The sequence below is a fragment of the Canis lupus genome, chromosome 11 (assembly GCF_011100685.1).
Source record: "Canis lupus familiaris isolate Mischka breed German Shepherd chromosome 11, alternate assembly UU_Cfam_GSD_1.0, whole genome shotgun sequence".
NCBI lineage: Eukaryota > Metazoa > Chordata > Mammalia > Carnivora > Canidae > Canis > Canis lupus.
The window spans coordinates 69,520,109-69,547,212 of record NC_049232.1 but is presented as its reverse complement, the minus strand read 5'-3'; the positions used below and the strand labels follow the sequence as shown (position 1 = coordinate 69,547,212).

At 45.7% G+C, this 27,104-nt stretch overlaps 1 protein-coding gene across 1 annotated transcript in view; it reads left to right on the top strand.

The window, feature by feature from the left end:
* The window catches only part of TNC (tenascin C), a 65,281-nt gene that overhangs the window by 5,472 nt on the left and 32,705 nt on the right, over positions 1-27,104 (top strand). The window contains 12 exon segments of the mRNA NM_001195149.1: positions 222-485; positions 1,498-1,613; positions 2,339-2,495; positions 7,031-7,300; positions 8,066-8,251; positions 8,502-8,591; positions 10,300-10,563; positions 18,926-19,198; positions 19,764-20,036; positions 20,642-20,914; positions 23,540-23,812; positions 26,311-26,583. Coding sequence (NP_001182078.1) covers positions 222-485; positions 1,498-1,613; positions 2,339-2,495; positions 7,031-7,300; positions 8,066-8,251; positions 8,502-8,591; positions 10,300-10,563; positions 18,926-19,198; positions 19,764-20,036; positions 20,642-20,914; positions 23,540-23,812; positions 26,311-26,583 — 2,712 coding nt within the window.

The following is a 27,104-nucleotide window of genomic DNA, read 5'->3' as shown; positions in this document are numbered from 1 at the left end:
CGGACTCAGGACTTGAGCCCGAAGGCCACCAAAGCTTTTCAGGTCGGGTCACAGCAGGAGGTCCTTGGTGAGTTTTTCATTTTAGGGAATGGGAGCTGGATTGTAGGGCTCTGTGATAGACAGTGGAAGGGACAAGTGAAGGGAAACAAACCGACAGCGAATTTTATAGGGGACCCGACTGACCCCGCCTGACCCCAGCCGTCCTTTCGTATTCCTGCCAGTGTCCCCTCCGAAAGACCTCATCGTGACAGAGGTGACGGAAGAGACCGTAAACCTGGCCTGGGACAACGAGATGCGGGTCACGGAGTACCTCGTCACCTACACACCCACCCATGAGGACGGCCTGGAGATGCAGTTCCGCGTGCCCGGGGACCAGACATCCACCACCATCCGGGAGCTGGAGCCCGGCGTGGAGTACTTCATCCGCGTGTTCGCCATCCTGGAAAACAAGAAGAGCATTCCCGTCAGCGCCCGAGTGGCCACTTGTGAGTGCGCAGAATGCTCCCCCAGCCTCCACAGCCTCTATTGCCCTTGGTTTGCCCAGGACACGACCCACCCCCGTGACTTACTGCTTCACCTTTGCCCCCATAGCTGCCCGGCTGTCCTTCCATCGTTGCACCGATGAGGACCCTGGCATCCAGTCCAGCCCATTGAAACCTCCTTTAATGCAACCCCTCATCTACTACTTCATTCAACTCACAGTAACCCTGTGAGATCGGGACAATTATTAACCCATTTTGCAGATGAGAAAGCTGAGGCTGAAAGATCAGCTTCGCATCCCAAAATCAGACTGTTAATAAGTGCTGGAAGTAGGAGTTCATCCCTGGCGGTCTGGTTGCAGGTTTATGCTCTTAACCACTCTACCACGACCTTTCTAGGGCGCTCATTGTTCACATATCAAAAATAAATAAATAAAAAATAAAACAAAGAGTAGAAACATTAGGGTTCCAGTTACTCCTTTAAGAATCCAACTTCAGTACAATTAGCCTCACACCTAAAGAGCAAGTTGTGGCTAGAAACTGGTCCTTATTTTTGCTTAGTAAATATACCACGGGCCGCCACGTATCGAACGTATGCCGTGGGCCAGGAACCATGCCCAGCGGTCTACAGGCAGCACATCGCTGAGTCTTCTTTACATTCCCTTACGTACCTCTTCCTCCTGAGCAAAGAAGCTGAGGCTTGGGCGCTTTGTGCAACTTGTCCCTGCACACAAAACTTGCAGTGGCGGAGCTTAGATTCGAGCCCAAGTCTGGCTGATTCCAAACCCTGTGTTCACATGGCTTAACCCTGTGAAACAGCCAGTATTTACCCATATGGTGGGTCCTAATGCTAATTTTCATACTGCCCGGCGGTAAACAGCATCCCGGATGTGGTCAGAAATAGAATCCGGCTCTGACAGGGCTGGGGCACCCACCAGTGGGGCTTGGGGGAATCATCACTCTGTCACCACCACCACCCCAAATATGCAGCCATCCTTCCCTCTGTTCTTCCTGACAGACTTACCGGCACCTGAAGGCCTGAAGTTCAAGTCCATCAAGGAGACGTCTGTGGAAGTGGAGTGGGATCCTCTGGACATTGCTTTTGAAACCTGGGAGATCATCTTCCGGAATATGGTAAGGAGCACAGAGGAGCAGGCATATTTGGCCTCGAGGATCTGAAAGACGGTCCCAGGGCTCTACAGACTCATATTGGCTTTATTTCCCTAGCTTCTGGGGGAGGACAGGGCTGTGGTTAGCCCCCGCATGTTTTCCCCTATATCTAAGGGGTTTCAAGAAGTCGGTAAGCGTAGCCCTGAGGGCTGTGAACTCAAGTAGATGTTAAGCCATCTCTGGGTCCCCTCTGCTCCTCATATTCTGGCAAATTTCTACTCAGACACAAAGAAGAGGAAAAATGACCTCTGTCTCCCGATGCCCCAGGCATATCTGAGGTTGAGCATCCTTTCTGTCTGGGCCTTAAAGCACAGAAGAGGCAGGGAATCAGGTTCCTGAGACCAAGCCCGGGCACTAACTCACTGGGTGCCTATGGGACAACCAGCCAACTTCTCTGATGCTTGCTTCTCGGTCTGTCATGGGAAAGATGGAATCTGTGGCTCTAGAGCTACTTTGGCTCTCACATTCTGTCCCTTGGCTGAAATGTCACAGGAGTGAGTAGAGAGGTTAGCAAGAGAGACACGTCAACTCGAGAAGTGTCCTTATCATCTGTGTGTCCCCAGTACCTGCCACGCTGATCGGCAGCCCAGTGAGAGTTTAGCGAAGAAGTGGATGTGGAAGGAATGAGTCACAGAGAAGAAGAGGTTGGCACCTCCTTTAGGTCTTACCAAGGTCCTCCTGTCTTCCAGAATAAAGAAGATGAGGGAGAGATCACCAAAAGCCTGAGGAGGCCAGAGACCACATACCGGCAGACTGGCCTGGCGCCCGGGCAAGAGTATGAGATCTCTCTGCACATCGTGAAGAATAATACCCGGGGCCCAGGCCTGAAGAGGGTGACCACAACCCGTGAGTACCACCTTTAGTAGCGTAGACACTGTGACATAGCTGACTGTCCCCCTTAGTGCCTCCGCTCGATAGCATTTCCTCTTACATAGCTTCTGCATCGACCAGATTTTGCTACGTAAAAAAAAAAAAAAAAAAAAAAAAAAAAAAAAAACAAGCTTAAAACAATGATTCTGCACATTGGTGATTTGGGGTTGGGCTCTGCTGGGCAACTCTGTTTGAGACCATGTTTTGCATGCTCGCTTATGCATCTGTGGGGGCTGGGGGCTGGTCGGCCCTGGGTGGCCTCAACCAGGATGTGCCTTTCTGCTCTCTCAGCCTCCAGCCTGCTAACCTGGGCCTGCTCACGTGACACTGTATCACTCTGTCAAAGCAAATCTCAAGGCCAGTCCAGACTTAAGGGGTGGGGAAACAGACCCATCCCTTGATGAAAGGAGCCTCAAAGCGATTTCAAAGGGGGCACAGGTATAGGAAGACAGATAAGAGAGACCACGGTAAATAACCCACCACATCATCTAATACTCCAGTCCTGTGAAAGAGGTAGGACACATATTATAGCTGCTACTTTTCAAGAGTAGAAACTGAGACTTTGGGAACCTAAATCACTCTAACAAAGACCACATGGTTAACAACGGGCCGCCACGAGGCCACAATTGTCAGTGAGGATCTAGTTTTATGACTTTCACCTCAGTTACCACTGGCATTGACTAGGAGCTGGTCTATGAAGAGTGTCCATCCCGTATCTCCAGTAGAAACTTAAGTGTCACTCAATAATAAAGATGTCAGAACTTCTTGGAGGTAGATCAGAATTCGGCACTACTAGATCCCTTGGTGGGGGGGCGGGGGGGAAGAAAGTCTGAATTTGGAATCATTCTACCAAGAAGCAAAATCATGAACATCAATAAATAAATAAATTTATTTTGCACTGCCATTTGGGAAAACCTTTATCTCCTTCAGGATAGTGTATGTGCCAACTGTATAAGGAATTGATTCTTTTTGGCAAGAGTTGTTGGAAAAATTAAATCTGTTGACTAATGACAAGAAAGAACATCTTGCATTTAAATATTTGCACATTTTGCCTAGCTCAGAGCCAACTCCTAGATTGTCTCCTCTATAAGCAAGTGTTTTCCATCATTCTGACACCATCCCTCTGTGGTAGGTAGAGAGTGGTATCAACAGGAAAAAAATCATTAGATCACCAGAAAGGCATAGAAAAGACCCAGTAAATGCTTACCTGCTGTAGAGAAGGCACACCGAAACTACACACACACACACACACACACACACACACACACACCAAAAAAAAAAAAAAAAACACCGTTTCTTTTATCTGCCTCTTTCTTTTTAGTCTAACTCCGGGGATTAGCTGCTTTATTCTTCTTGCAGGACAAACATCCCAACACCTGAAGTTCCATAATCACATAAATATCAACATTGAGAGGCAGACATTTATGTGTTCATTTTGCTGATAGCTGAACTTTATTCAGGTTTAAAGGTTAGCCTTAAAGTTTGGGTAACAAAGCATTTTTGGCTCCTCCTCTCTTCTTATCTGTATAAGACTGTATCATAACTGTTTCTGGCACCTGGATGCTTTTGAGAGTCCTTTAAAGGAGCAAGAGCATGGGCTGTGGACCCAAACAGACCTGAGTGTGAATTCCAGCTTCATTGCTCACCATCACCTTGTGCAATTCTATTTCTTTAATCCTATGACCTACCATCAGGAAAATGGGTTTATAGTGTCCTTGTGGGGTCATCATGAGAGTTAAGACATACATGACAAAGCATTGTGCTTGACATGTAGTCAGCACACAGCAGTGCTAATCTCCTCTTATTCAAGGGTCTCAAGGGTCGCTGGGGGGGTGAGGGGGAACATCAGTGAGCATAACTCAATCCCAACTTCTTACAAAACAGCTGCTAAGGCTAGTAGCAGGCGTGGTTTGGGTGCTTGCTAGCATCTGTAAGAACACAGGACAGGCAGGTTCACTGTTGCATTGTAGTTTTGTTTTCCTTGTGTATCTTGTGGGCTCATTGTCCATAAGCTGAGACTGATGCGCTAAACACTTAGAAGTCAAAAAATAGACTCTGCAGGTTTCTTATAATCAGATATGTCTTATCCCTTCTTCTCATTTTCCATATAACACTGCAGTTCCTTTCATCTGATATCTCCTCAACCAATGCTGAAAACACAAACTTAGCTATTTTTAAATTGAAGAAATAAAGAAACATTGACTAACTGCCTAAATATCTTAATTTTAGGCATTTACCAAATGCTTGGTCTGTTTTAATGTGTGCATTAAAATGGTTTATATACTTAGAAAAAAAGAATTAAGACATAAATGACAAAGTCTGACACTCTTCTGGGAATTAAAAGGGGTCAAAGACCCACTCTCTAAATAAATGAATTTAGATCCCTATCTAAATTGAATAATACAGCTTGAATAAACTATAGAGAAATATGTTACAAAAGAGTGAAAAAAAGTGCATGAGGATTCTCTTATTTTTAATTGTGCTAAGACTATTTAGAATGAGATTTACTCTCTTCATGACTGTTGTCAGCTGCAGACACTGTGTTGTCCAGCACATCTCTAGAACTTACCATACATAACTGAAACTTTATACTTCTTGGAGGAGGGTGTATGTGCTCCTCTGATTACAACAAGGGTCAAAGAGGACACGTAAGTGGGGTTTTGAGGGATGAATGGGAGATTTTTAGAGGGAGCAGGATCAATCTCAGGACGAAGACACAAAGGAACAGCAAGTGCAGAGGCCAAGAGGCGAGAAATAGCATGGCATGCCTGCCATCACAACACAACAACAGAACACACACAGTACAACACGACAACAGGAGGGTGGGTGGGGTGGGAGGAGGGCTGAGATGGAGGCACAAAGATAGCGAGACTTGGGACAGCGGTGACTTTCTGCCTGAATTCTTTCCTCATAAGTAACTTTCCACACCTGGCCAAGGCAGGGGTGGCCTCAATTTTGGGCTCCATAATTCTGATGGAGAAGTTACCAACCATCCAGGGAGTTTTGCCTAATTAAAAAGTCAGAGAGACTAAATCAATGTTTTTTTTTTGTTTTGTTTTTTATTTTTTTTTTGTTTTTTATTTTTTTTTTACTTTTTAATAATTTATTTATTTATTTTTTATTGGTGTTCAATTTACTAACATACAGAATAACACCCAGTGCCCGTCACCCATTCACTCCCACCCCCCGCCCTCCTCCCCTTCTACCACCCCTAGTTCGTTTCCCAGAGTTAGCAGTCTTTACGTTCTGTCTCCCTTTCTGATATTTCCCACACATTTCTTCTACCTTCCCTTATTTTCCCTTTCACTATTATTTATATTCCCCAAATGAATGAGAACATATAATGTTTGTCCTTCTCCGACTGACTTACTTCACTCAGCATAATACCCTCCAGTTCCATCCACGTTGAAGCAAATGGTGGGTATTTGTCATTTCTAATAGCTGAGTAATATTCCATTGTATACATAAACCACATCTTCTTTATCCATTCATCTTTCGTTGGACACCGAGGCTCCTTCCACAGTTTGGCTATCGTGGCCATTGCTGCTAGAAACATCGGGGTGCAGGTGTCCCGGCGTTTCATTGCATTTGTATCTTTGGGGTAAATCCCCAACAGTGCAATTGCTGAGTCGTAGGGCAGGTCTATTTTTAACTCTTTGAGGAACCTCCACACAGTTTTCCAGAGTGGCTGCACCAGTTCACATTCCCACCAACAGTGTAAGAGGGTTCCCTTTTCTCCGCATCCTCTCCAACATTTGTTGTTTCCTGCCTTGTTAATTTTCCCCATTCTCACTGGTGTGAGGTGGTATCTCATTGTGGTTTTGATTTGTATTTCCCTGATGGCAAGTGATGCAGAGCATTTTCTCATATGCATGTTGGCCATGTCTATGTCTTCCTCTGTGAGATTTCTGTTCATGTCTTTTGCCCATTTCATGATTGGATTGTTTGTTTCTTTGGTGTTGAGTTTAATAAGTTCTTTATAGATCTTGGAAACTAGCTCTTTGTCTGATATGTCATTTGCAAATATCTTCTCCCATTCTGTAGGTTGTCTTTGAGTTTTGTTGACCGTATCCTTTGCTGTGCAAAAGCTTCTTATCTTGATGAAGTCCCAATAGTTCATTTTTGCTTTTGTTTCTTTTTTGTTTTGTTTTTTAAATGAAAAAGGCCCTTAGCATGTTTCTTCAACTCATGAGAACCGTAGTGATAATAATAACAGGGCAAGGTGCATTTATCATGTAACTGCCATGCTCCAGGCTCTGTGCTAGGTGCTTTGCAAGCATTATCTCCTTTAATGTTCAGTAAAACAAACCCTGCAAGGTGGTTGTCATCATCTTTCTCTATAGCTTGTCAAATGGGAAATCAAGACTCAGAAAGACAAAATAAGGTCAGTTGGTCAGTATACACTGAACTCTCCAGAAATGGAACTGGACGGTTGGTTGTAAGTCCCTCTCTGCTCAGCGCCTGACGCTGGCCCCAATCTCTGAAACTACTCTGTCATTTGCCTGTCACAGGCTTGGATGCCCCCAGCCAAATCGAGGTGAAAGATGTCACGGACACCACTGCTCTGATCACTTGGTTCAAGCCCCTGGCTGAGATTGACGGCATTGAACTCTCCTACGGAATCAAAGATGTGCCTGGTGACCGTACCACCATCGATCTCACACATGATGAGAACCAGTACTCCATTGGGAGCCTGAAGCCAGACACCGAGTATGAGGTGTCTCTCATCTCCCGTAGAGGTGACATGTCCAGCAACCCGGCCAAAGAGACCTTCACAACAGGTAACAGGCCTTCCCCTGTCAACAGCCAGGAAAGAAAGGATTGTGTCTTCCAGGCTCCTTTGACAGTAGGAAAATAGAAAGGGAGATTTCATTCCTTTAAATGTTTATTTTAAAATATTGTAAGAGTTAGACTTTAAAGGAAAAAAACTATACCCACATAACCTTCTAAAAAAAAAAAACAGCAGACATAGAAGATGCTGGTCTCACAATCTCAGACCAAAAAAAGTGCTGATTAAAATAAAATTCAAATAAATATTTTCATAATGAAGTATAGTTTAATAAAGCATAGTGACAAAGACACCCATAACCTCTTAGCATGTGGCATTCCTTTGAAAGACCCAGAGTGTCAATCACTAATTCCATAAATATATTTTGGAGCTCAGAAAGCACCATATGAGTTATTAGAAATACAGTGATGGGCACAATAGACCAGTTCTTAACATTCACAGATCTTATTTATTTGTAAGTTTCTATATAGTTTTTTTAAGCATAAAATCTGAGGAGCTTGTGAATGACTAGAGTATCACATACATCAATAATAGGGAAAGGTAAAAAAATAAAATGAAATGAAATAAAATAATGGGGAAAGGTGCCAATATGTAGTATTTATTTAGATCTGTGCATCAAGTATTTGTGTGGGTGGGGACGATTTTGTCATTTTGCTCCAATGGCAGGTGCCTTTCATGTCTCAGCTTGAATTGTCAGACTCCCAGTCTCCTGGGCACCTGTGTTTTCAATATAAATGTCCCTTCCTCTTCCAAATAGGCCTGGATGCTCCTAGAAATCTCCGTCGTGTCTCCCAGACAGACAACAGCATCACTCTGGAATGGAGGAATGGCAAGGCAGCTGTTGACAGTTACAGAATTAAGTACGCTCCCATCTCTGGAGGTGACCATGCCGAGGTCGAAGTCCCAAGGAGCCCACAAGCCACCACCAAAACCACACTCACAGGTGAGTTTCACCTCCCAAACCCAGCCGACCCGTCAGGAGGCATGTCCTTGTTTTGCAGCCCTTCACATAGAGAAAATAGTGCAATTCCCAGCTATCCCTCCCACTTGGACTTCAGGGAGACAGTCTGTAGAACATACCAGACAATGAGAAATCATAGCTTCCAGCAACAGGCAGCTCAGAGCTATTTTGATGATCCTTTGAAAGTCTTTCCAGTTTGGGGCTGACTATCCACCTGCATGTTCTCTCTTAGGTCTGAGGCCAGGAACTGAATATGGGATCGGAGTGTCTGCTGTGAAGGCAGATAAGGAGAGCGATCCAGCCACCATCAACGCGGCCACAGGTGAGACACCCCTGGGTCCCCGTCACCTCTGGGCTGGTGCTGGCAGATGTGCTGGGGCTCGGGAGGCAGAAAATGTACTTTGAAAGGAACAGTACATGCTCAGAGGAGAAAGAGACCCCTAGGGATCCCTGGGTGGCGCAGCGGTTTGGCGCCTGCCTTTGGCCCGGGGCGCGATCCTGGAGACCCGGGATCGAATCCCACGTCGGGTTCCCGGTGTATGGAGCCTGCTTCTCCCTCTGCCTGTGTCTCTGCCTCTCTCTCTCTGTGACTATCATAAATAAATAAATATTAAAAAAAAAAAAGAAAGGGACCCCTAGCATCATTTAGCCCAGATGTCTAATTCAAAAGTAACATAAGCACGCCGCATCTAAATGATACTGAAGGGGAATGAGATTTTTTTTTAGGAGAAATTGGAACCAGATTTTATAAGAAACCTTTTAAGCTAGTAATCAGTTCCATTTTTTAATAAACCATGAACAAATCAAAACACATCTGGGAGGTTTTCTCTTAGAAAACACTTGACTTTCATAGTATAACCTTGTCCTACAGACGATAAGTAGCAGGAACATAGTTTCAGACTATGGATAAGAGTCCACAGTCTTTACCCATTTTCATCCTGAAAATGCTCTTTTTCATTTGCTCTTACCCATTACATCCTGAAGCTCCAGCCTCTGGATGAGGGTGGTGAGGAGCTGTATGATTTGAAGCCACTGATTCTTTCTTCAAGGTTTGCTTTGTTGTTGTTTTTCCACCTGGAAATTTTGTTAAAGAAAAGAAAACTCTTCCCTCTACTTCTCCACCAGTCTCCTCCTTACTTCCCCCAGGGACTGTGAAGAAAGAGGTCCAGTGTGCAAAGAGGATGTAGATCATGCCTCACGGGGCTTCCTCATTATGCAGGACCCAATGCTGAACACTTGCGCACCTATTCTTTTTCATCTTTTTATTTTGAAGTAATTGTCAAGTCACATGCTATTGTGAGAAATAATACAGAGAGATCCCCCTAAACCCTTTGCCCAGTTTCCTCCAAAGGTCAACAACTGTGTAACCATAGAACAGTAGCACAACCAGGAAACTGACACTGATACCATCTATCAACTTTATGCATATTTCACTAGTTTTACATGCATTCATTTTTGTATGTGTATGTATTTAGTTCTATGTGGTTCTATCATAAGCAGCCATCAATACAGTTAAGACACAGAATAGTTCTATCACTGGGGTCACTTTTGTCCCCTTTATCATAGCCATGGGCACCTCCCTCCCGCCCCCTCTCCCTAACCCTGGGCAATCCCTAATCTTCTCTTCATCTCTGTCATGTTGTTATTTCAAGAATGCTACATAGAAGGAATCATACATACAGTATGCAGCCTGCAGAGACTGGCTTTTTAACTCCACATAATTCTCTCGAGGTCCATTCAAATTGTTTCTTGTGTCAATAGTCAGTTCCTTCTTTTAGATGCTTTCAATCGAGTAGTATTCCATGGTATGCATACGCCTCCGTATTCTTTTTAATCTTCCAAAATTCCAACAAGGCACTGTACAACAGCACCCTAGAGAGGGGAAAACAGACTCAGACGGAAAGCCACCTGCAGCCACATAGCCCCTGGATGGCAGAGCTGGAATGCGAGCCCCCAGCTCCCTTTCAGCCCCAGAAGCAGCCCTGCCTTCCAGCCTTAGAGGCGTGTTAATCTCCCTGCTTTCCTCCCAGACCTGGATGCACCCAAGGACCTTCGGGTGTCTGAAACTACAGATACCCACCTGACCCTACTCTGGAGGAAGCCTTCAGCCAAGTTTGACCATTACCGCCTCAACTACAGCCTGCCCTCAGGCCAGCCAGTGGAGGTGAAGCTCCCCAGAGATACCACCTCCTACGACCTGAGAGGCCTGGAACCTGGGAAGGGATACTCCATCCTCCTGACAGCAGAGAAGGGCAGGCACAAGAGCAAGCCTGCACGGCTAAATGCATCCACAGGTGAGGTCAGCCTCTGAGCTCCCTCCAGACCCTCTGTGGGGTCTAAGGTTCGCACACCCATAAGTCGGGCCATCTTCATAAGGGTAAGTCAGGGGAGGAGAACAAACAACTTTCTCTACTTATGCATCTTCTACGGAGCACTTTGAAGGAGATATTCACTTACCATTTCCTCTCTCAGCTGATTCAGCAGTCTTCTTGCTGGGAAATCACTAGCATTTTTAAGATATTTCTTCCCAAGAGAACTGAAAGCATCAGGGTTTGTGTTTATCTTTGGTGGTGGTTGTTGTTGTTGTTGTTCTTCTTCTTTTAAATTAATTAATTTTGTGCATTTTACAGAGTCTTTTAAATTGTTTCTTATTTTTTGGCCCCCTTCATGAGACTAACAATTAATTTACTTTTCACTTTTTATTTTTTTTCAAGAAAGATGACCAAGATTTTGGTAAGGATGTTTTGATTATTTCCTGCTAAATGTTTTTTTAAGTTGACTTCTTATTTATTTATTTATGTTTAGTAATCTCTACACCCAAATTTGGGGCTCAAACTCATGACCCCAAGATCAAGAGTTGTGTACTCCACTGACTGAGCCAGCCAGGCACCCCTACCACTAAATGTTTTTATTTCAGGTCTTTTGCTTCCCTCTAAGGTTACCTGAGAAGTTGCATATGATCCTTTGAGGCTTGCACAGCACCATCCTCGTTTTCTTTCCTCCTAGTCTTAAAGAAGCAAACTTGATTTTTCCATGACAGCTAAATCCTGATTGCCAGTGTTCCTTCTTCCTGATTATCCTATTCCTTGTACCTGCTGCCACAGTTCCTCAGTAGCCAAGTTGAAAAAATAATCAGGAAAAAAAATTTCATTCTTCCTATATGAAAAAATATGTGCACATATAATTGTGGTCCCAAACTATTCAAGAAGTATAGGTGGAAAATGTTAATTCTTCAGGGCTTGGCAAGTAATAGTTTTTCATTTCAATTTAATTAGTCTTTATTGAGGACCCACTGAATACATTTTAGTGTGCTGATATTTGAGGGGGAAGTGGGTCATGTACTCGGCATTGTTATTTTTACTCATGTGTTCCCTGTCAGTGGGGAAGACTGGATAGTCGGAATGTCAGACAGAACAATGTCAAGGAAAGGGGGTGAATGGGAGAATCAGGGGCAGCCAGAGAAAGGGTCATGGCAGAGATGTTAGTCGTACACAATCTCAATAAGCAGGAAAGAGGTCATAATGATGGGCAAATTTGTAAATGCCTTGAAGAGTCTTTGTCATTTATGGGTACCTTCACCTGCAAAAAAACAGAGAACTCAAAAAATGTCACTTAACCAAAATGGAAGTTGATTTCTTCTCCTAAGGTGAATCTGAGACTAGGTGGTTCAGGTCTGGCATAGCAGTTCCAAGTTATCAGGGACTTAGGCTCCTTCTCTTTTTCTGTTCCACCATTCTTAGTGCTTGGTCCATTCCCAAGGTCACTTTCATGTCACAATATGGCTGCTGCAGTACAGCCTTCATGTCTCTGAATGAGGCAGCCAGAAGGAGGAAGAACCAAAACCAAGAAGGAGTACCTCCTAGATGAGTCTTTCTGGAAACCTCACCATTGACTTCTGCTCATATTCATGGACCACTCCAAGCTATAAGCAAGTTTAGGGAAAGTGGTCTAGTTCAGCTTATTCCTGCCCACATAAATTTGTTGTTTATAAGGGAGAGAGAAGGGATATTTGGTAGACAAAGAGTAGCTTCTTTAGAAAGTCTATGGTGAGCTCAAGTGGTCAATTCTATTGACTCTGCACACGTACTGCTTCCAACCCAGCTATGAGATGATCATCAAGGGTGATCTGGAGGGACAGTTGAATCCTAGATAAAGGAGGGGCAAGATAAACTCCAGAAGAAAAAAATCTATGGTAGAGATTTGAATGTTTCAGCTTTATAAACATGAGCTTGTCATAAGATGTCAAGGGACAGCAAATGAACCAGAAAAACAAGAGAGAAGGTATTTCTCTTCTTTTTCTACTTCCTCTCCTGCTCCTCTTCCTTCTCTCTCTCTCTCCCTCTCTCTTTTCACCTTTCCTTGAGTTTGACAAATGCTATATCTGAATGTTTCCTATCTTTACTCAATCATTTTACCCTCTGGCCATAGCTAGGTTATCTCCTGTCTCCAGAGGGGAAGCCCCAGGCCTCAGCGGCTCCGGAAGATGAAAGCATTCAAGGGAACCACAGGCTGGAATTACTTGGTCTCTGACTAAGAGCCCAGTTTTGGCATCCCAAAGACTCAGTGGTTTCATTTCCCTAGTCATGAATCCTTCGTATAGTTTCATAAAAATCATGTTGTCTATTTAAAGACATCCTTCATTTCAGGAAAAAAAAAAAATGTGCAGAGTCCCTTTTATTGGCTCTTCCTCCACAGTCTCCAGAATATTTTTCCCTGTGGCTTTCTCCATGTAACAGCTTTATTTTATTAAAAGTGAGGTGGATGTTTCTTTCCTTCTCCTAAATTCTATCTTTTCAAGTCTTCAACATTTAGTTGACCAATAACGTTTACAACTGAGCTCTATGGGCTAAATTTTATGGATACTAGATCAATTAGGCCCAGATTGTGCCTCCAGGGGACTTGTGGGTAAACATAGGAACAGACAACAACAGAACACTCTGCTTGCTAGAGTTAGGAGTACAGAGGGTAGAGCAGAAGTGCAGGATGACTTCTGGCATCAGGAAAGGCTTAAAATGGCAGGAAGCTTTTGCACAGACACATAAAGGCAAATAGGACTGTGTTGAGGAATATGGAAATAAGTACAAGTGTAGGCACTTAGCCTTACACATATAGGGAAAAAAAAACATATGGAAAGAAAAAAAGAAACAGATAAAGTGGGAGCTCTTGGGCAAGTGTATCATGTGGCTGTGAGTCCTGAAATATCAAAGGGCTATAGGTTCAAACCTCAAAAGAAAGGGGGTCCTGGTTCTGCATCGCTAGATTCTTCTTTTTCTTTTATTTTAAAGATTTATTTATTTATTTGAGAGAGAGAGTTCGACCAGGAGAGGCAGAGGGAGAGAGGGAGAGGAAATCTCAAGCAGACTCCACGTTGAACACAGAGCCCAATGCAGGGCTTCGTCTCATGACCCTGAGATCATAAGCTGAGCTGAAACCAAGAGTTGGATGCTCAACCAACTGTGCCACCCAGGAAGCCCCATCCCTAGATTCTTAATAACAGAAGTCTGCAAAGTGCTGCTGATTATCCATGGGTTTTATGGAGAAAATGTGGAATTGGCTGTCCCCAAAGCATTTTTTCCCAGGGAATTCCACAGCTCTAGCCACGGAATTGAGCCAAAATGCAAACTTTTTCCTTAATGCAGAACCAAATTAAACATATGCATAAGCCAGCTGCCCATCTCACACCTGAAATAAAATCCAAAGACCCTACCACAGCCTATATGGCCCTGCAGACTCTGGCCCTTCCAATCTCTCTGACCTCACTCCCGACTCTCGTCCTCTTGTTCACTTCACCATGGTCCCCCTGGCCTTCTCGCTGTCCCTGAGTATGCCTAGCCTGCTCCTACCTTAGGACACTTACACATGCTGTTCCTGCTGCATAAATACCACTCCTCTCCCAGTGGTTCATTGGCATCTACTTCATTTCATTCAGCTGGAGTGTCCTCTCAGTAGACCTCTCTGGCCACAAGTCTTAAATGGTGTTCCCATCCTGATTTATCCCTTCATGCTACTCCAGAATTCTTCATGACAACTTACCTGGCCTAATGTTATTCAGTATTGGTTTATTTGCCTATGACCTGCCTCCTTCTACTGACCAGAATTGGTTCTATTGTCTCCCTTATTCAGAGCTGCATCCCCAGTGCCTTAGACACAGCCAAGCATGTGCTTCGTGAGCATTTGGGGATTCCCGCTGCACCAGAGGGGCAGTGTTTCCATTGAATCTCCTTGTTTTTTTCCTTCTACCTCTGCATTAACCCAAATTCTCTCTCTTTAGGACAATGGGAAGGGAAGTTACTCTGCTGTCTTTAATTAAGCTTATTCTGGATAGAAAAGGAAGGAAAGAAAGGAGAGGGGAGAAAGGAAAGGGAGGATGAAGGAAGGGAAGAGAACGAGGGAGGGAGAAAGAAAGGAGGGAAGGAGAAAGAGAGACAGACAGAGAGAGGTAGAATGACATTAGTGTTGAGGAAAATCAGTGTGTGCCAGGCATCTCTCCCACCCTGCAGCCCCTGCACCCCATTTATATTCTGATAACTCAGTAACACTGCTATGAATTTGCTGTGAGCAGTAGAGACACAAAACAGTGAGAATATGTTAAACGAAAGGCCAATAAAGCATCTTTCCATACTTGCATAAGACTCAACAGTGACACCCCAGTAATTCTCATGGGTTTGGGAAGCAGAAAGGTGGAAATTTGCTTATAGTCTGCAAGTAACAGAGAACATTCTGTTCTGATGCCATTTTGATTCATTCATGGAGCAAACTCGAATTTATTCAAATATTTAACCATCCAACAAATATTTATTACTTAACTGCTATGGGTCAGGCAATGCTGGTGTATCTATAGATAGAACAGGAAGGCACACAATGATGCACGTTGCGGGATCTCTGGGTGGTGCAGTGGTTTAGCGCCTGCCTTTGGCCTAGGGCGCAATCCTGAAGGCCCGGGATCGAATCCCACGTCGGGCTCCCGGTGCATGGAGCCTGCTTCTCCCTCTGCCTATGTCTCTGCCTCTCTCTCTCTCTCTCTCTCTCTGTGTGTGACTATCATAAATAAATAAAAATAAAAATAAATGATGCACGTTGCAATGAGAAAGAGACCAAAACCAGAAATATAAGAATATAACTAGTCTGCTTTAGAGGGAAATGTGGGAAGCTTTGGGAGCAAAAACTTAAGTAACCATTCCAGACCTGAGCAAAGGGAAGGAAGGCTATCAGAGAAGGCTTTTTGGAAGATGTGACACTTGGCTGAGTCCTCAAAGAGGAAAAGGAGAAAGGAATTGCAGAAGGGGGTAATGACATTTCCAGCAGGAGGGACAGCATGTGAGAAGCTCACAGACGTGAGCAACTAACTTCATATTAGTGGAACACAAGCTGCCCCGTCCTGCTGTATGATGGAGCAGCAGCACAGCAAGGTATGGGGTTGGAGACATTATCAGAAGCTATCTAAAAAGGGCAGTGAATATCATGCTAAGGGGCTTGGACTCAATAATTGACAGTTATAAAGAGTCACTGAAAAGTTTTAAAGTAGTCAAGACTTTTAATTTTAATTCTCTTGACTTTACAAGATAAGATCAAAGCAATTAAATCTACCCTTTGGGATCCTCAGGCTTGAATTTGGCCTTCCACCTGCTGTGGGAGAATCACTCTCTCCCATTAGTGGACACTGAAAGTGAATTCCTAATCAGCTAGCACTTGGTAACCACCATCTACAAGATGGTGGAAGATTTAAAGTTGGCAACATCTGAAGGCTGAGAGTTGGCACAGCCAGAAATTCCTCCAGGCCAGCTGGTCAACCCACCATGAGCATAGAAATGGGATTTCAAAATTCTGATTTCCCAGGCCCACTGGCATTGTTCAGAGGGTAGATGCCAGTGCACAGCTGTAAAAAAAAGACAACAGCCTTTTCATAAAGAAATGCCAAGAAATGCAATGTGGAACTATACAGCGGAAACGCTGGGCTCCTGGGGCAGTAAGGCCACCAGCGTGTCATTTGCTGTTGAAATGTAGAGACTGCATTTATGTGAAACTTCTTGGTCCCCACCTTTTTATTCATATCAATCCCTTTAATTTCATAATTATGATCTCTCTCCCTTTAACTTATCTATCGATTCCCTCCATTGAAGTTACACCTTTTACTTATCTGACTAGCATTTGTTTAGTGAAAGGTTGTGGAGAGCACCCATTACAGAGATAGTCACAGCACTACTCACTAAAGATAAACTAATAGTCTTCCTTGATTTACTTCAAGAAAAAAAAGTGGAAGAACAGTGAAACCTTTTGGTGGAAATATCATCACCATGATTATTCCTATTTACTGAGCAACATGACATTATGTGAAAATCACTCTGTCAACTGCAAGAACAGATGAACCAGGACACAAGGGGTGTCATATAATAGTGTCAGTGGCATATAAAAAAAAATGCCAATCCGAAGAGAAAAGATCATTTTCCCCAGGAAGAGCTATTTCCCACCGCGCATCCCCTCCTGTCCTCTCTCCATCCATCTTTACTGCATCCATCTTTACTTTCATAGACAATCCATAATCACCTCCTCCCTACCCCAGTTAGGTAACTCTCCTTACCTCTCCTACAAGCTGGTCCCTGGCATTGTTGTCACATGGGGGAGGTGGGGAGGATAAAGCTTTATGTCAGGAGTAGAGAGACAACTTAAAAAGCAGCTACTTGAGAAGGAAAGACAGTGGCTTAATTCACTTAAAGGGGAAAATTGTTGATGCCAGCTACATTCCTGACAAGCAGCAGGAGGAGAAAAAGAGAGGAAAGTGGGATGAGTCATAGGGGGCATTTGTGGATGATAGGATTAATCTCCCTAATCTTAAAGTATTGCTTAGACTGTTTTGTTTTTTTTTTGTTTTCGTTTTTGTTTTTGTTTTTGTTTTTTTGCCTTATATCTCTTCAATGAGGACTGCTGGAATATTTGAAAAAGACACACTCCTGATTTTAGTTGTGCTTAAATCCCAAGGTTAAAGAGGCAACTGTTATATCAGGAGCACTGCTCTTGACCTCACAGGGCCAATGGGTTTAAGGATGGCTGACTCTCCCTTTCGTTCCCCCAAACGAGATATGCTGGGTCCTCTCTTTCTCTTCCAGATCATGTTTGTGTGGTTAAGAACTGCTATAGGGCTTTGGGTAAGCTTTTGTCCATGGATTTGGGTTATATGAGGAGCCCACCGAATGTAGTTCAAGATCACGTATGGCAAATACTTCCTGTAAAGGGCCAAAGATTAAGTATTTTAGACTTTTCAAGCCAGAAGGTTTCTGTCACAACTGTTCTGGGGTGCTTTTAGAGCAAAAAGCAGCCATCAACAATACATGAGTGAACAAGCGTGGCTGTGTTCCAATAAAACTTTATCTATGACACCAACATTTGAATTTCAGTGGTATTTTCATATGTCATGAAATCTTCTTCTTTTTGCCACAGTTTTGTATTAAAAAATAGAAAAACTATGGTTAGCAATTTATTACCAAAGTAGGCAGCAGGCCAGATTTGACCATCAGATCATAGTTTGCAGACCCCCTGTTGCAGATCAAACAAGATTTGAAGGCGTGCAAGCTTTGTCAATATGAAACATGAAAAAGAACTTTCCCCAGAACTTGGAAAAGTCTGAATTAGATTCTTGAAAAGAAACATTTTTCCTTCGGAAAGGATAGCTTCAATTTTCAGGTTAGGAGCCAGCTTTAATGGACCCATAGGGCTCTTTTGAAACTAGCGGCCGATGGGAGGCATAAATAGAGAAACAATTTGTTCTTTTAAATGAGCTGGAGGGAGTTCTTGCTCTGTTGTTTACAGGATCCATTTCCAGAGAAAATCATCTCTTCCTAGGTCATGACACAAAGCCCGCTTACACTCAGCCCCTGGCAAGTGATCACCTGGAAGGCATAGTCAGACAGGTGTGCTGTTGCTGTACATGGTATGTTCAGGAGATGAATGACGATGGCACCTCCGGTGTTAATTGAGCTTAATAAGCTCTGTCCGTCCCAGGCCTCAGACTTGCTTTCCAGCGAGGGACTGTTTTGCCAAGGCTCCTCGCCTTCCTCAGTACGCCCTTACTTAGGCTGTGCTGATTGATCTCTGATCTTCCTCAAGTGGTTTGTATAAACTGACCTGAGCCCTAGAGAGTGACAGAAATCCCAGCTCTTAGAGACTATAAAGTAGCCCTTGCAGACGAGCCTGAGGGAGCATGAAAATGAAGGGAATCTAAGAGGAGCCAATTTTCTCAAAATACAGAAGGCTGAGCAGCTCAAACCAAGAATCCTGAGAAGAGCCAAAGGCTGTTCCTTATGATCTCATCCTTAGGATGAGAGACACTTTCCAAAATGGAAACCAAAGCCTAGGCCACTACTAACATGGATGTGTAGAGTTTTCTAGGTCCACAGGATACTGGTCAGTAGAAAAATACCATTTCCATAAGACACACCCAAACAGGCCACAAGGCAAAATAACCATTATATTGATTTTTCTGTTGATGTTTTGATGGCGACAACACCTGCAGGGGAGGCAGTGACAGAAACATGGTGCTCGACCCGCCCCGGCCCCCACCGCAGGCCTTTCAGCATTGGCAGTGGGTTTGCCATTTTGGGGTTCCCAGCAGGAAAAGGATTTGAGGCATGGTTTAACTGACCCGTCTCTGTCATTATCCAGACCATGCCCCTGAACTGGAAAACCTCACCGTGACCGAGGCTGGCTGGGATGGCCTCAGACTCAACTGGACCGCAGCTGACCAGGCCTATGAGCACTTTGTCATTCAGGTGCAGGAGGCCGACACGATGGAGGCACCTCAGAACCTCACGGTGCCAGGCAGCCTGCGGGCCGTGGAGGTCCCGGGCCTCAAGGCCGCCACCCCTTACAGAGTCACCATCTACGGGGTGATCCGGGGCTATAGAACACCGGTGCTCTCTGCCGAGGCCTCCACAGGTACCTCTCACCCTTCTGTCTCTAGCTTCTGTTTTTCCTAACAGGAAACTACCCACGGATCATCAGACACAGCTCACTTTTGAATGGACTTGCTCTGCCCCAAGTTATAGCATGCTGTGGTGTCTAATAAAGGGGAGCTACCAAGCTCTACGACTCCAGGGGCACCTTTGACACTGCACCTCATGTAAACCATACCCTTCGGGGTTGTGCAGAGTCCTGCCTGGGGACTATACACGCAGCCCCAGGGGTGGGCATCTTTACCTTCATAGCCAGACTCCCTACTGGTAAGGGATGTGAAGGCATTATATTTAAAAGGGAGAAAAAAAATCCCATAATTAATCTCCCTGCCCACTGAAGGTTGGGGCAATCCTTTAATAAGATAACAAATATTTTTCTAGACGTCATGCTCTTTGCTCTATTTCTCAAATTCAGGAAGCTGCATGATACCTGTCTCTCTAATGAAAGTCTTGTATTTCTAAGTAATGTAAAGCTATTCTTGTCGTAAAGGTCCCCTGGATCCTGCTGTGTGGTTTGATCATTAAACTAGTTATTTGTCCTTCTCCAGGGGAAACTCCCAATTTGGGAGAGGTCATGGTGTCCGAGGTGGGCTGGAACGCCCTCAAACTCAACTGGACCGCTCCGGAAGGGGCCTATGAACAGTTTTTCATTCAGGTGCAGGAGACTGGCTCGGTAGAGGCAGCCCAGAACCTCACGCTCCCTGGAGGACTGAGGTCCGTGGACCTGCCTGGGCTCAAAGCAGCCACTCATTATAGCGTCACCATCCGTGGGCTCACGCGGGACTTCAGCACGACTCCTCTCTCTGTTGAAGTCTTGACAGGTACTCTAGACTAATTCATTAATTCTCTTCCTCCCCATTTCTCTGCTCAGGAGGGATCAGAGCTCTTTCTGCTGCAAGCTGGGCTTAGGCCCCGCCACATTGGGGAACACCAGTGAATCATCCCCACTTCCATCCAAATGTCATATCCCTTATTTGGCCAAGTCCTAGTCTAGCATGGTAGCCAATTCCATGGAAAATTCCACCTACTCTTCCCTTACAAAAGTGAGAGTTGACTTTTCTTTCAAAGCAAGATTCAGTCATAATAGCTAAGGAATTGGAAAGCACAATTTGCAAGTGGAAAAAAAAAATTGGTCTGAGCTCATTTTAAGAACACACTAAAAGATTCCCTAAAGCCCCATTTATATGTTAAGAATGGAAGTTATGAACAATTCCTAGAACTATCTTTCATTCCCGGAGACAGAAGAGAAAAACCCTGGCTTTAGTGCCAGCAATTAGAGTGTGCTCAGCACCTGCTGTAAATCATGCATCTGTAATCAACACTAACCAGACAACTCATCCCAACCTCAGCCAAGGCGTCATCTTACCTGAATCCCAGCATGCAATTACCTTTTTTAGTAACTCAGCAACTCTGTGTCCTCATGCAGAGGAGGTTCCAGATCTGGGAAACCTCACAGTGCCCGAGGTTCGCTGGGATGGCCTCACTCTGGACTGGACCGCCCCCGATGGGTTCTATGAGCAGTTTGTCATTGAGATCCAGGAGGCTGACCAGGCCAAGGAAGCTCACAGTCTTACGGTTCCTGGCAACCTGCGCTCTGTGGAATTCCCAGGCCTCAGGCCCGGGACCTCTTACACCATCACTCTGCACGGCGAGGTGGGGGGCCACAGCACTCGACCCCTTGTGGTGGAGGCCATCACAGGTATAGGACCCTCCTCCCACACCAGAGACATGACTGAGCTAACCTTTCTTTGGAATAGAGAACATTCCCCGTGCATCAGAATTTTATCTCGATGTTCCTAATGAGCAGCATGAACGCAGGTTCTAACTCAGGGAGGTCTGGGTTGGAATTCCACGTTGCTCGCTGGATGTTCCTGGGTCTATCATTTGACATTGCTGAGCCTTCTCTTCTCACCTTTCAAATCAGAGATAATGGCCTACCTCAGAACATCGTCCTGAGTAGTGAATGAAACAATAGCCGGAAGTGCTTAGCAAAGGTCCCATCCTACGGTAAATACTGAACAGCAAAGAGCTAAGTCTATCAGAGAGCCAACGTATCATAATGAAAATAGCAGACACAGTAGCGCTGTGGCACAAGAATGAGGTCGGAACTTTCTAGAGAAATCTTATCATTAGTGGCCTCAGAGTCATTGACTGCCATCCAACTTGCAGTCATATCTCCATGGGATAAACTTTGAAACCATCTAGCCATCTTTGGCTGAAACTGTTCGAGTCTCTCTCTCTCTCCCCTTAACAGACACTCACGGCAGATTTCCAAGAAAGAACAGCCACACTTGACTTCAATGTTTTTCATTCAGTTTGGGGAGGAAAAACAATTTATCTCAATTTGTCCCCTGGAAATATGCTGTTCCATCTGTTATAGGAAACTCTGTGCTGTTCATGAAGTTTTTAGAAACAGCCTTAAAAGGGGCAAATGGGCCAGATTTCTGGTAATAGAGTTTTATGCTGGACCCTCCATCCGTGCCTTTCTCCATACATCCTGCGGTTTGATAATAGCACCCAAATAACCTAATTCAAATAAGTTGTTCTTCTTGTTCACATATACCATATAAATTTGGTCCTTGCTAGAAGCTACACACAATTCCAAAAAAATAAGAAAGGTGATATCGCAATCCACCTAAGCTGGCCAGGTTATATTGTCCTGTGCTGCTTATAAGGCCTTCAAACCAAATGAGCAAAATGGGCTTTTGAGGCACGAGCGACTTGGATACAGGGTGCTAACGGTCTCTACCTGTAGTGTGTAAACTTTTGTTTTTAGCAATAGAACTCCTTTTGTACATGGAAATCTTACAAGGAACCCTACTACGTGAACCCCAGATAAGTGGCAGCTCTCCTCGGTGAGGTAGGGAGGCAGAGGGGACTTCCTACATTGATGCTTTCCTGCAAAAGCACCATGGCGATGTGGTACGGCCCCTGAATACGGCCCCTGAATATGGGGCCCTGAATACGGCCCCTCCACTAGGCTGAGTTTGCTCAGACTCTCACAGTGCTCCGAATCCTGAAATACCTGAGAATAAGTACCTCCGGTGCACTTTTTTTTTTTTTTTTTGGCTGAAATCCCTACAGGTATTTTCTTTTCTAACTTTGAATCCATGGCCACTGCAGCCTTTAAAAAAGAGTCTGAGAGATTGCACTTAATCCTGAGAGGTGTGACGCTAAACAGTGGGCTTTGCCACATTCCGAATCCAGACTTTCTAAATCAGCAATAAGAACTACATTAAATTTCCTTCCTACGCGGTAGAGAGATAAATAGTGGGCCCTGTTCTGCACCATTTACCGAGCAAAACATAATCACTTTTAATTAAAAGTAGGCCCCTCATTTTGCACAAATGGCTTTGCTTCATGATACAGCCGTTCTTCGTTCAGGCACAAAGTACTCACAGAAGGTAGGAGGGAACGAACCGAGCCAAGAATCCAGTACAGAACATTTGATCCCTGAAAGCCGAGCAAAGTCCAGAGATAAAACATCACATTTGCCCCGACTGAGACCGCACACACTTTATAAAGCCAGTCTGATAGCAGGTGGCCAGCAGTCAGACCATGTCTCCCACGTGGAGCCGTGAAATGAGGCAGGTCATTGTCTCCAATATGGCTGAGACGTGCCAGGGAGACGCATCTAAATAATGATGTATCTGTTGGGCTGCCACTTACTAAGCACTCCGTGTGGGTCAGGTACGACACTCAGGGCTTTATAAACGGGATTTAGCCATCACATGGTCCAGTAATAGGGCACTATCAGCTCTCTTTGTAGGTGAGGGGAGAGAGACTCAGGGATGAGCTGGGTGACAGGCCCAAGGCTACCCAGCTGATGTCTCATTGTTGGAATTCCAACCGCAGCCCAGCTGCCTGCAAAGCCTGCACTTTAAGCATCCCTACCCCCCTTTCCCTGACCTACAATCCCCCCTTTCCCTGGCCTACAATCCCCCCTTTCCCTGGCCCACAATCCCACCTTTCCAACTGCCCTTTAGCTTCTGGCCACGCATGCCCAGACACCTCTTGTGGGTTGTGCAGTGGTTCGGATGGCATTGCCTTCTAAAGGATGAACCCCAAGGATCTTCCCCCTTCCTGGCCTTTTTCAACTCCTGAAGAAAGCTGTGGCTAGGTTATGGCAGTCCAAGTTGTAAAGAAATGCCCAGAGACTGCAAATGACCACACATACCCAGGAAAATGCTCATGCCTGCCTCTCTCTCTCTCTCTCTCTCTCTCTCTCTCTCTCTCTCTCTTCCCTAGTGCTGGGCTAGGGGACGTTTGGTTTCCTCCTTTTCTGGTTTGCAGAACTGACAAATACCTCTCTGTCCTTCTTCAGAGGAGCTCCCCCAGCTAGGAGACTTAGCCGTGACCGAGGCTGGCTGGGACGGCCTCAGACTCAACTGGACCGCAGCTGACCCGGCCTATGAGCACTTTGTCATTCAGGTGCAGGAGGCCAACCTGGTGGAGGCACCTCAGAACCTCACGGTGCCGGGCAGCCTGCGGGCCGTGGAGGTCCCGGGCCTCAAGGCCGCCACCCCTTACAGAGTCACCATCTACGGGGTGATCCGGGGCTATAGAACACCGGTGCTCTCTGCCGAGGCCTCCACAGGTACCTTCCTCCCCACTGTCCACGCCCTCCCCGGGTCCCCCTGCTTCCTCTCCAAGAGACTGGGCAGAAAATCAGCTTCCCTCCGCGTCTGGGCCCTTCCCTCCTGCCTCCTAGTGGCTGGCTGTGCATGCTCGGGGACGTCCTTGTGAGCTGTGCTGTGGTCTACAAGCCTCTGCCATTTCGAGAATGAATGATAGAGATGTTGCCTTCTCTGACTTCCAGCCTCCAGCCTCTCCCAGACTTTGATGCCTCGTCCTCCCACTCCCTCTCTTTTTGAATGTTGGCTTTCTGTTTCAGGAGACAGCCTGGTGGTTTTCATTCTCTTCTCCAGTGCTGCACCATAGCTAAAAGCCACCCCTGGCCACGTGTGAGTTCGGGTAGAGCACCGATGATTTACTGTAGAGTCTTTCTGCTAGTTGGAAACGGGTGCTTTACCATCCCAAATCCCTCAAGGGTATGGGCGCTGTGGTTCTTGCATTTAAAAGAAATGTTTTAATTTAAATGTTTCTTTAAAATGCACTGAGTATAATAAGAGAACTGAATTACCCTCCTCTGGGCAATTCTCTCAGATACTGAGTCATTGTTAGAGAACACCAAATTAGCAAATAGCTAGACCAAAAAGGGGGGAAAAAATCACACAATTATGACTGGAGACGGTACCAAAGAAAAAGCCATTCATTAGGAGACGTCCACACAGCAGCATTTGAAACAAGGAATGTCCCAGGCTATGAATGTCAAAGCTCTGATGCCCTTTTTGCTCTTTTAATCAAGAGCTGCTCCCTGGAGTGTTGGCCTTGCGCGGCGCCCTCCCAGCGCTGGCCCAGGAGGGTGCGGCGAACTGTACTCACCCAGTGGCAGGGCCTTCCGTGCTCCCCAGGAGCCTGCGCCAGTGAGCAGCGTCCCCCAGCACCGTGTTCCATTGTTCGCCTTCCCATGTGCCCCCACTGGCCTGATGCTCAGCAGAGGTTGTCCTGTTTGGGTCTGCATACGCCTGCCCCATTTTTAGATAATTATTACAACGAAACTGGGATCCCTGGGTGGCGCAGCGGTTTAGCGCCTGCCTTTGGCCCAGGGCGCGATCCTGGAGACCCGGGATCGAATCCCACGTCGGGCTCCCGGTGCATGGAGCCTGCTTCTCCCTCTGCCTGTGTCTCTGCGCCTCTCTCTCTCTCTGTGTGTGTGTAACTATCATAAATAAATAAAAATTTAAAAAAAAAAAAAAACAACGAAACTGCCATGCAAACCGATACAACCTCCTGGATTCTAGCAAAAGCAGAGCTCTACTCTTTAGCCTCAATCATTTCAATAATCCTCGCTGAGACAAGCACTATACAGACAGCCACTGTGTGGATGATGACCTTGAAATGCCCAGAAATTGCAGCTGAGGCTGCCCAGGGTGGACCCAGGGCTCTTGGATCTGACATCCATAAGTCATCTCTTCCCAGAAGGCAAGAGAAATCACCTGCCATTTCTGATCCTTCCTGCAGATCCTGCGGTTTGGGTGCCCTTTTATGTGTGTGTCCAGTTTTGTTCTGTTTCTTTTTAATGAGAGCAGCATGCTTGTTTGTGAGGAATTGGAATGAGGGGAGGAAGCCGTAATCCCCTCTGATGTATGTCTCACCACGTCTGTTGGGATGGGACGCCTTCTCCTTCCCTGCTAGAGAAGCAGTACTAGCTCCTCGCACCCCGCTTCCGCCCGCCCTCTGCCTGTTTGATTCCTGTTGCGTGGAAAAGCACTGGTAGGACTGTCTCCTGGACGAAATGCTACTTCTTGGCTGAGGAGGAGGCCCTGAATGCCTGGCCTCGGCTCGGCTCCCCTGGCTGGCAACGCGGTAGCAGTAGATTTCTTGGCCCGCGCAGAGGCAGTTAGGAGAGGACGGGCTATTCTAGCAGAGTATGAAAACAGCTGGCTGCTGTCAGGAGGACGGAGACAATCCCAAGAACTGTACTGACAAGTTGCCAGTTCCCTTCAAGTCACAAAATCAGAAGCCTCAAGGTACCACCTTGGGGGGGAGTAATGGCATCAGAATCACTCAGTGTTCATTTAAATAGATGGGAGCTCCCCCAAAGCGAAGGATGCCCCTAGGAGGGAGCTGAGTAACTGGTCTCCCAAGGGCAGAGACTGGAAGCTTCCAGCACTCCTTTACCTCTTGACGGACAGCCAGCAGCCCTGCAGAGGGGGGAGCATGAGCGCAGGCCCAAGGTCCCTGCTGGCCTCCGCTACGTGGCTTCTCACACGCAGGATCTCAGCGGCAGCTCCAGAGCAGGGCAATCCAGCTGCCCCCACCTGCCTCTGTGTCTTCTCCTGTTGACCAGTCCCCTTTCTCTCTCCCCTCGGCACCGACAGCTAACACCTGCTGCATTTCCCTATAACCCTGAACTAGCAGATCCTTTTACCCAGCCGCCGTTCTATTAACAGCCTCCGTCCTAAAACATGAGCCAAATGATTAACCCTCGATTCATTTTTGTCTTCTCTCCTCCCCCCCCCCTCCTTTCAGCCACAGGACCTGAAGTGGGAAACTTAACTGTTTCTGACATAACTCCTGAGAGCTTCAATCTCTCCTGGACAGCCACCGATGGGGCCTTCGAGACCTTTACCATTGAAATTGTTGATTCCAATAGGTTTTTGGAGACGATGGAATACAATGTCTCTGGCACTGAACGAACTGCCCACATCTCAGGGCTACACCCTAATAATCATTTTGTTATCTACCTCTCGGGGCTCGCTCCCAGCATCCGGACCAAAATCATCAGTGCCACGGCCACCACAGGTACATCTGCTTCCTCCCATGTCTGATACCCTCTCTCTAGGTCTGCAGAGTCTTCTTTGCAAGGTGAAGCTGCTCCTTCTCGCCCACTGGAGCACAAGCCGTAGCGCACGTAACTCCTCCAGGACGCTAGGCTGGAGCACCACTTAACATAACTCTTTTCCAACAGCAGCCCAAATGGTGGATTTCCACGAAGCCCCTTGTCTGCTCTACCACTGACCTAGCACATGCACAGCACTAAACGTAGTCTGGTTCCGATTGCCATATGGAATCTGGAGAAAAGAATTTTGCCCTTCTGTACCTAAAAAGCTAGAGTTGCCCTTGATTTGGAAAGGTGTCTCCATCAAAGAGGTCTTAAAAATTATATTTTGTGTTATCCTAGTGTCTTCGGCCTCCCGCTACCCAAGTATCCCAAAGATTTAATGAGATTGTGTTGGTGCTCTTATTTTTTTTTTTCAACTGGGAAATTTTTTTTTTTTTTAAGAGCAGATTTCTAATCAGATGGGTGCACAAGTAATCTGTGC